At 41.1% G+C, this 9638-nt stretch overlaps 1 protein-coding gene across 3 annotated transcripts; it reads right to left on the reverse strand.

Annotated features, from left to right (window-relative positions):
• Positions 1-964: 964 nt before the first annotated feature.
• use1 (unconventional SNARE in the ER 1 homolog (S. cerevisiae)) lies at positions 965-9426 on the reverse strand. 3 transcript variants are annotated; one of them, XM_071346483.1, is made up of 8 exons: positions 9093-9426; positions 8231-8280; positions 4405-4483; positions 4071-4220; positions 3905-3920; positions 3781-3811; positions 3404-3639; positions 965-2033 (listed from the first exon to the last, which is right to left on the reverse strand). In XM_071346483.1, exons 1-7 carry the CDS (start codon positions 9192-9194, stop codon positions 3435-3437), a joined length of 633 nt encoding a protein of 210 aa, XP_071202584.1. In that variant the 5' UTR covers positions 9195-9426; the 3' UTR covers positions 965-2033; positions 3404-3434. The 3 variants fall into 3 exon arrangements, with proteins under 3 accessions (XP_071202584.1, XP_071202583.1, XP_071202585.1); XM_071346482.1 differs by having other exon boundaries at positions 3477-3639; positions 9093-9423; XM_071346484.1 differs by lacking the exon at positions 9093-9426 and adding an exon at positions 4746-4858 and having other exon boundaries at positions 3477-3639.
• Between the last annotated feature and the right edge of the window lie 212 nt (positions 9427-9638).

The raw sequence follows: 9638 nt of genomic DNA on the forward strand, positions 1-9638 counted from the left end.
TGAACTTTTAAGGACTAGTGTGATAACAATATGAGCTTAGTTGGATGCCGCCGTGATGACGTCAAGTGCCTTCATGTTGAAAATACCTCTTCTGGTCTCATGGTACCATTACATTCCTACTCTTCTGAGAATGAAAAATAACCACCAGGAGATCCCAGAATACTACAGCCCCACAGCCATCTGCTGCAGCTAGGGCAGGGTAGGGCAGCAAGCCTGGACAAGTCAGCCAGCCCCCAGAATAGTCTCCTGTCACAGTGACAGCACCGGTGCGTTAAACACTGACACGGTGTCAGAGCCTGTGAATTACTTAATCAGTGTTTTCCCTACCACATCTTTATTTGGGCAGCCACCCAACCAGGCAAGGTCATCTCTCTCCCACTTTAAAGTATTTGAATATGATTGGTTTCAATTGGATGTGGGTGTAGGTTCTTTGTGATCAGTCTACTGTATATAAAACTACACTACCCACAAAACTTCAGTGTTTCTTTTGTGATCAACCATTGAGATTCAAGGAGGCCTGTGTTCCTAACGGTCCATTCTTCTATCTGAATCCTCTGCCTTGCTCTCTGAAGAGGGCACTTGTTCACCACCACCTTGTGTAAGGATTCAAAAGCATGGGATTGGTGAAGGTATGGGCCAATCCCACCATATTTCCTTTCTCTCACCACTCATCTTTTATTCCATACGGCAGAGTGAAGAGTACACACAGTCTTCAAAGAGAAGGGTAAAGAATTGGACGGCAGCCCTACTCTCCCTTTCCCAGGTCAAAGAGGTTGTTAGTAGCTGCTATGCAGAGATAGAGACTGCCACCTACTGGACTGGTCTGGTCACAGCTGTAATTTCCCTTTGCTAGCATTAGAGGGCGCTTGTCATACTACTGAACATACAGCTTTTTACAACGAGGCAAAGTGATCAGACTTTCTAAACAGAAAAAAATGGTACATACATAAAGTTCTCAAATCTCTCCAGTTAAAAACATTTAATCACACAGTTCAACACAGACCACAGCGATAAAGGAGGGAGAAATGGGTTGGGAAGTAACACTCATCCTTCCAAAGAGAGGGCCAATCATATTCACAATCAGGTCACCATAATGAATCTATCACTGTCACTCACCGCAGCTGGCAACTATTCATGCACATCAACACTGACAAAAACAAATGGCCAGATTCACACTAATACACACACACAGAAAATTAACAATGAGAAAGGCATTAATGCAAGGGATTTTTTTTTTAGGACCAAAGACCTTGTCAAGTGGTTAATTAATCAAATCAGATTTTTTAGGACAAAATTATAACATTTTAGTTCCTTATATAGGACAGAATGCCTTAAATCTCCACTTGTTCCAAACTAACAGATGACCAATGAGATTACTGATATTATTTGCAGTCAATCAATGGTAACTTAATCTATGCGGACCAGACTGGGCCATGCTACTGTGTCCTGCTGCCATACAGACATCCCTGGATTGAGATTATCGGCTCTTAGTCACATCCATTCTCCATCTGATAAGACTAGGCCTCATCTCACTGTCCCTCACTCTAAATAAATATCTATAGATCTATCGCTAGCTATATTTGTGTGCATATTGGTTACCCATAAAGGAGCAGGAGGAAGCTACCCCCTAGACAGTGATCTAAGGTCAATTGTACATTTCTTCCATCTAATAGGATTGGAGAAGCTGGTTGAAGGATGAGCTGATCCCAGATCTGTGCTTACTGGGCAACTTCTAACCCGGTTGGAGGTACGTTTACACCTAGGCCCACATGTGAATATGTACAAGCAGTGCAGCAGTTATTCTTCTAGGTATGTCCAGTGGGTGTGCATCATCATCATCATCATCATCATCATCTGAGCTTGGGGAAGATCCTGATGAAGAGGATCATACTGATGAAAGTGAAGGAGACCAGGATGAGCATCAGCCACAGGGTCCAGTTGACAGACTTCTTGGTGTGCTGCTCCAAGCGCTCCGACTCAACCTTCAGCTTCTCGAAGTTGGTGTCTGCCTGCCGCATAGACTGGGTCAGGGTCTGAGTGACAGAGGAGAGAAACAGATAACTATTAGATCAGATCAGATCCTCAGCTGTGGCTGACGGATAGACTGGGTCAGGGTCTGAGTGACAGAGGAGAGAAACAGATAACTATTAGATCAGATCCTCAACTGTGGCTGACGGAGAGACTGGGTCAGGGTCAGAAAGACAGGATCCTATTAATATTTCTGCTGTGGCTGAAGGATAGACTGGGTCAGGGTCAGAGAGACAGGGTACTATGAATATTTCTGCTGTGGCTGAAGGATAGACTGGGTCAGGGTCAGAGACAGGATCCTATGAATATTTCTGCTGTGGCGGACGGATAGACTGGGTCAGGGTCAGAAAGACAGGATCCTATGAATATTTCTGCTGTGGCTGAAGGATAGACTGGGTCAGGGTCAGAGAGACAGGATCCTATGAATATTTCTGCTGTGGCTGAAGGATAGACTGGGTCAGGGTCAGAAAGACAGGATCCTATGAATATTTCTGCTGTGGCTGACGAATAGACTGGGTCAGGGTCAGAGAGACAGGATCCTATGAATATTTCTGCTGTGGCTGAAGGATAGACTGGGTCAGGGTCAGAAAGACAGGATCCTATGAATATTTCTGCTGTGGCTGAAGGATAGACTGGGTCAGGGTCAACATAGACAACACTTCTTCTGTTAAACTTTAAAGGGCTGTCGCCAAACACTTGCACTTTTCACAAGAGACTTTATTGGTCTTTGAAATGCATAGTGATGAATATTTTTATCCAAAAATGGATTGCCCCTGGAAATGAACCCACCTTCCATTTAGACTAGGGGAGTTCCAGGCCTCAGCAGCTGTTAAATCATATATCCCATAAGTTGTTCAAACGCTTCAGTTCTGGAATGTTTCTTATGTAATACCGCCACCTTCTGGATGGACACGAAAACACTTCTCTGTCAAACGGAATAGAAGCTTTTGCTGAAATCCAAGGCTCATATAAATGATAAGTAATATGGAAATAGCTTCAACTTGTTAGTCTGATAAGTTTGGTGAAATTCTCGCCATATTGGATAGACCTGTCCAATCCTTTGAGATCTACAGGAGTGTAAGGCAGGAGGTAGACTAGTGGTTAGAGCGTTGGCCTGGTAACCCGAAAGGTTGCAAGATCGAATCACCCCCAGCTGACAAGATAAAAATCTGTCGTTCTGCCCCTGAACAAGGCAGTTAACCGACTGTTCCTAGGCCGTCATTGTAAATAAGAATTTGTTCTTAAACTGATTTACCTAGTTAAATAAAGGTTAAATAATTAAATTTTTTAAGTGTTAGGCGCTAAAACCCCGGGGGGGAATTATCCTCATTCTTCTAACTCTACAATTGCAGAGAGAGTCTTCCTGTTGTCTGACCTGAGAATGAGGCTAAAGGTGGAATTGTAATTCAGCATAGAAACTGTTCAGCAGAGCTCGTCTTCCTCCACACCTGGTTGTCCTGTTTGATAATGTTCTGGGCCACCAGCGTGTTGTTCTTCAGGTTGCGGGCCAGGTTCAGCATGTCTTCAGCCAACTTCTCCTGTAGGTTGTGGTGGTGCTGCAGCACTGCATCCAGCTCAGCTGCTGACTGCCTTTCATCCAGCACCAAACCCCTGCAGGGCAGAGGAGGGACTGCTTTTATTGATTGATTTGATTGTGGGTATATAAAACAGACAAATGCGAAATCGTACATTTGGTAAGTCCGGTTTCACATTTTAGAGCAGAGCGAGAGGAAATTAGGTTTTAAATGTTACCTTCTGTTTCGCAAGTCTGTTTCCAAGTTTCCTATTTAATTACAGAGAAAATAATTACTTTAAAATGATGCTCATAATATTGTACGTTTGAATATATAAAAATAAAATTAAAACGAGTGTTTACCTTTGTTCGACAGACCCTATAAAGAAACACAATAAAACAGTTAGCAGAAATAGCACTCTATAAAGATGACAAATCATGTCCATTAAACAAACTGTAAAATTCTCAAAGTAAAACACAGACTATTGAGACTCATCCAACAGTGATAGACACTAAGAGGTTATCTTACAGTGCCTAACAGCTCGTTCCTCATCTCCCCTGTGCACCGGGCTTTGGTCTGCATGTGAACCGTCTTACTGACTGGCATCCTCTCATTGGCTATGGTGGGGGTGCGTCCAGGAGCTAGGAACTGATTGGCCAGGGCTTTCTCTGTCCCCGACTATAAAAGAAGAACATAGACCAGGCAGTGTATCATCAGTTCAAGTGAAAAAAAACATTTAAAAACAAAACTTTGGTGAGAAGAAAACACTTGTATAATGTAATGCTAATATATTCAAACAGAATTTAAAATCAGTTGTTTCAGCTACGTATCAGAATGAAATCCTTGAGCGGATTATACTAACCAGTTTCTCTGCTTCTAGAAGTCCTTTCAAGAAGTCAACCTTTCGTGTGTAGTCTGTCATCACCTCTACTGTGGGTTTGCTGAAGGGAGAGATGGAAAATAAAGAATGAATATTTAAAAAACAACGATTGCCACAGGAGGACATGAATTAGGCCAATACAGATCATTCGGAAAGTATTCAGTCCCTGATTCTTTCCACATTTTGTTACTTAACAGCCTTATTCTAAAATAGATTAAATCGCCCCCCCCCCCCTCTCAATCGACACACAATACCTCATAATGACAAAGCAAAAACAGGTTGAGAAATGTTAGCAAATGTATTAAAAATTTAAATAGAAATACCTTATTTTCATAAGTATTCAGACCCTTTGCTATGAGACTCGAAATTGAGCTCAGGTGCATTCTGTTTCCATTGATCATCCTCGACATGTTTCTACAACTTGATTGGAGTCCACCTGTGGTAAATTCAATTGATTGGACATGATTTGGAAAGACACACACCTGTCTATATAAGGTCCCACAGTTGACAGTGCATGTCAGAGCAAAAACCAAGCCATGACGTCGAAGTAATTGTCCGTAGAGCTCAGAGACAAGATTGTGTCGATGCACAGGGTACCAAAAAATGTCTGCAACATCAAATGTCCCCAAGAACACAGTGGCCTCCATCATTCTTAAATGGAAGAAGTTAGGAACCACCAAGACTCTTCCTAGAGCTGGCAGCCCGGACAAACTGAGCAATCGGGGGAGAAGAGCCTTGGTCAGGGAGGTGACGAAGAACCCAACAGTCACTCTGACAGAGCTCCAGAGTTCCTCTGTGGAGATGGGAGAACCTTCCAGAAGGACAACCATCTCTGCAGAACTCCACCAATCAGGCCTATATGGCAGTGTGACCAGACGGAAGCCACTCCTCAGTAAAAAGGCACCTAAAGCTGGGGTTCTTAAACTTTTTCAGCCTGGGACCCAAATTAGAAATTCTGTGTTTAGGAACATATGCAACTATACGTAAATATTGGTACATTTCATTGCCCTTATGCCTAAAAATAATTGCAATATAGACAAAAACAAATAACAATTAAATTAAATGGCCATATAAATATATATTCATGTTTATTTCCCCCATTAAAACACTCTTACATATCTGTCTAGGTTGGACCTGTTGCTGCTAAAATACAATACATCATTTACATTCTGAACTGGAACAAACTGGTTGATCACATCACACAGATAAATAACAGAACAGACACACACAGGCTTTTTGATAGTGTTGCACTAAGTAACAGTACAGATGAAAAATGATCAGGCCTACTGTACATCTTACTGTAGAAATTATTGTCAAAAGAAAGTCTAGGTTGGAACTGTTGCTGTTAAAATAGAAAATCATAGTTTTTATTCTGAACTGGAATAAACTGATTGATCCAGGCTGTATCACATCCGGACGCGAGTCCCATAGGGCGGCGCACAATTATCCCAGTGTTGTCTAGGTTTGGCCGGGGTAGGCCGTCACTGTAAATAAGAATTTGTTCTTAACCGACTTGCCTAGTTAAATAAAAGGTTAAATTTAAATAAATAAAAAGATTTTAAAAAACAATCACATGGATGTAGATCAGAAAACAAAAACACACTCCTAATGAGAGGTGTGTGGCTGGTTGAAGTATTCAACAAGCATGTCTCTTCTGGGATCAGTTTTTGACAGTACAACACTGCTCAGCATTGACACTGTTTCTGTACTTGTTTTTTTAAAGTAATCCAGAGTTGAGAACACTGACTGATATAGGTATGTGGGGCTAAACTGGACCAGGACATCTACTGCTTTCTCAGTTAGGCAGGAGACCGCTTCATGCTGTAGATGAGCAACCCAGAACTGTGTGTGTGTGTGTGTGTGTGTGTGTGTGTGTGTGTGTGTGTGTTTGCCTCAAAAAGTATCTTGCTTCAATAAAAATGACGACTTGTATTTTAACAGCAACGGTTCCAACCTAGACTTGTTTTCAACAATAATTTCTACATATGTATCATCTTCATCTGTACTGTTAGTTAGGGTTGCACTATCAGTAGCTAGCTTTGGCTAACGTTAGCTATTAGCTGTGTAAAAGGCCAGGGGATTGTTTGAAAGAGAAACTCTCATATACTACTATGATAGTTAGTACTCTCTTATTTCTGCTTATCCTCACCTGTTATAAAATAACAATGCCTTGCTAGCTGACTTACTTTCCCACTGTCGAAGCCCTGTTTCCTGAAGCATTCTGCCCTGTTCTGAAAGAATTCCCTGGGTATACCGTCCGGATGTGTCGTTATAAGAATTTGTTCGTTTTGATTGACTCATTACTAAGCACTTCCCCACACGAAACACATTGAGGGAGATCCTCGTTATTTCTCAAAGTTTGTATGAAAGAGAGAAACTCATCGGTGTATTGGCTTTTCATGACGATTGAGCTCAGTCAGAGCTTGTTGCTAGCACGAGTCCATTTTGTGACATCGGTGAGTGGGAATGACAAGTCAGTGGCTGACAGCGCATCATCTGCTGCTGAACCACAGCGCTGCAGCGTGTGTCACCGAGTGATCTCCAACAAAAAAAAAACTATTGAAAAAATGATCCGGTAAACCGCGAATCACACGGGCATCTCCTTCTCCCACTCGCGCAGCTGCCAAACTGAGCAGAGAGCGCACTGAACAGAGACCACAGTTGCACATGGCCAAATCAATTCCAGTAAATCATTAAATAATTATACATTTACTCTGACACGTTGCGACCCATACTTGAAGAAAGGCTGACCTAAAGGACTCTCAGACAATGAGAAACAAGATTCTCTGGTCTGATGAAACCAAGATGGAATTCTTTGGCATGAAAGCCAAGCATCACATCTGGAGGGAACATGGCATCATCCCTATGGTGAAGCCTGGTGCTGGCAGCGTCATGCTGTGGGGATGTTTTCAGCCACAGACTACTCAGGACCGAGGGAAAGATGAATGGAGGAAAGTACCGAGAGATCCTTTATGAAAACCCACTCCAGAGGGCTCAGGACCTGAGACTGGGGCAAAGTTTCATCTTCCAACTGGACAACGATCCTAAGCATACAGTCAAGACAGAGAGATCCTTTATGAAAACGTTTGGGACAAGTCTCTGAATGTCCTTGAGTGGCCCAGCCAGAGCCCAGACTTGAACCTGATCGAACATCTCTGGTGAAGACCTGAAAATACCTGTGCAGTGACACTCCCCATCCAACCTGACAGAGCTTGAGAGGATCTGCAGAGAAAAATGGGAGAAACTCCCCAAATACAGGTGTCCCATTTTTTATTTGTAATAAATTAGCAGAAAATTCTTTACCTGTTTTGGCTTTGTCATTAATTGAATACTGTGTGTAGATTGAGTGTGGAAAAAACAATTTAATCAATTTTAGAATAAGGCAGTAACGTAACAAAATGTGAAAAAAAGTCAAGTGGTCTGAATACTTTCAGAATGCACTATAAATTAAATGCAGCTCTCTTCAAGTACAAGCCTATCAATAATAAAACATAAAAATTCATAAATATCTGTATTAATATTATAGCAGTTTATCTGACCGCTTGATTTTGGTGAAAGTATCACCTTTATGTAAAATCGGAAACAATAAATCCATGTAAGATTTAGTTGAGAGAGAGGAGGTTAGTTCGGTAAGTTTTAAGTAAGTTCAAAGTCTGGCATTGCCCTGTTTTAACAATTTTAAATTGCTGACAAAATCTACCTGAGGTTGTATTGTGAAGACTACAATATTGTACTGTTAGACAAGAAAGTAAACTGTTTACATTTAAACTTTGACACTCATAGGTGAAAGGTCTCAGCTTAGATATACCTTGGACTTTTCCTCAAAGCCACCAACATCTCTTCAAGAGCACCAACATACTAGAAGAGAAAGAGCAAAAGTCAAGACGTACAGTTTGCTAGTCATAATAGGGCTGGTATTTAGAGAGACGACCATTTCCAAGCTTCTTAAAAGCATAGGAACACAGTTTGAGCAGCTATGCAGAAAACAACTAGTAAGCAAAATATTTTTTGCAAACGATGACAAAGGCAGGCTATTCGGGGGGGGGGGGGGGGTGTATCTGTTAGCGGTAACGTTAACTAGTTCGACTTTCCTGAAGGGGGGGGGGGTCAGCTGTAACGTTAGTTAGTTGCCATCAAAACATATGACTGATTGGAAAGGCCTGAATGTAATCTCCTAGCGAACACAGTTACAATTTTCCCTGTGAAAAAAATGTAGCTTATAACTACTGTAGTTAGTTACACAACCTTGTCAAATGATCTAACGTTAGCTTGCCAACTAAACCTAGGTGTGAGATGAGATCATGGCTAGCTACATAACTACATCTTTCGCAAGATTCATTGACCTGTCGTATTTAGATTATAACGTTAGCTAATCTTATAATATAAAATGGTATAAATATGTAATGTGCGCTTGCATTAGCTAATACTGTTAACTACTACGATTAGCTACTGATTTGCTAGAAAATACAATACAGTCAGTTGTAGTTTAGTTAGCCAACTTGCTCGTTCCAAGCTGCTGACGACGTGGCTATCTAGCATGCTAACCCATTGACAAGCTAACGTAACGTTAGCAGACACTGTCAACATCATTTGACAGGACATTCGTTTCTCATTGACTGCGTTTGAAGAAGGTTGCATTGGTCAACGACTACAACGTCGAAATGTCTTACCTTTTCCAACCTCCATTCCGTTTCCACTCGCTTCTCCGAAGCTATAGATTCGCAGCGGGACAATAATCGGATAAAATTTATTTCTAACCTAGACGAAGCCATGTTTGAATATGACAGGGTGTCGCAAAGATTTTGCGGAAGTAGTACCGTTTCCACTAGTTACCACATCTATATCGGAAACATTAATTCAAGTTAAAATAAATAAAACATGTAAGTTTACGGTTAGACATAAGGTTAGCAGAGTGGTTTGGGTTTAACATATTTTAATCATTGAAATTGTTGTTCTTCTGTGGATTTTTTTTATGGCGATTTACGACGATAAATTGTAGACATAGGCGGGGTTTATGAGTTTGTGTCTGTGGTAACTAGTGACGACCATACAAAACCCCCAGAATAAACGTTCCACATTTACAACGTTATGTCTTTCAAAAATCTAGAATCTTTTGAGAAAAATTCTATAAAATATATTTACAATTACAACTTATAAATCAAAATGTATTGACAACATTGAAATATATAACAAATTGGCCTGTTTTACAAGAGAAA

The sequence above is a fragment of the Salvelinus alpinus genome, chromosome 16, assembly GCF_045679555.1.
Source record: "Salvelinus alpinus chromosome 16, SLU_Salpinus.1, whole genome shotgun sequence".
Lineage (NCBI taxonomy): Eukaryota > Metazoa > Chordata > Actinopteri > Salmoniformes > Salmonidae > Salvelinus > Salvelinus alpinus.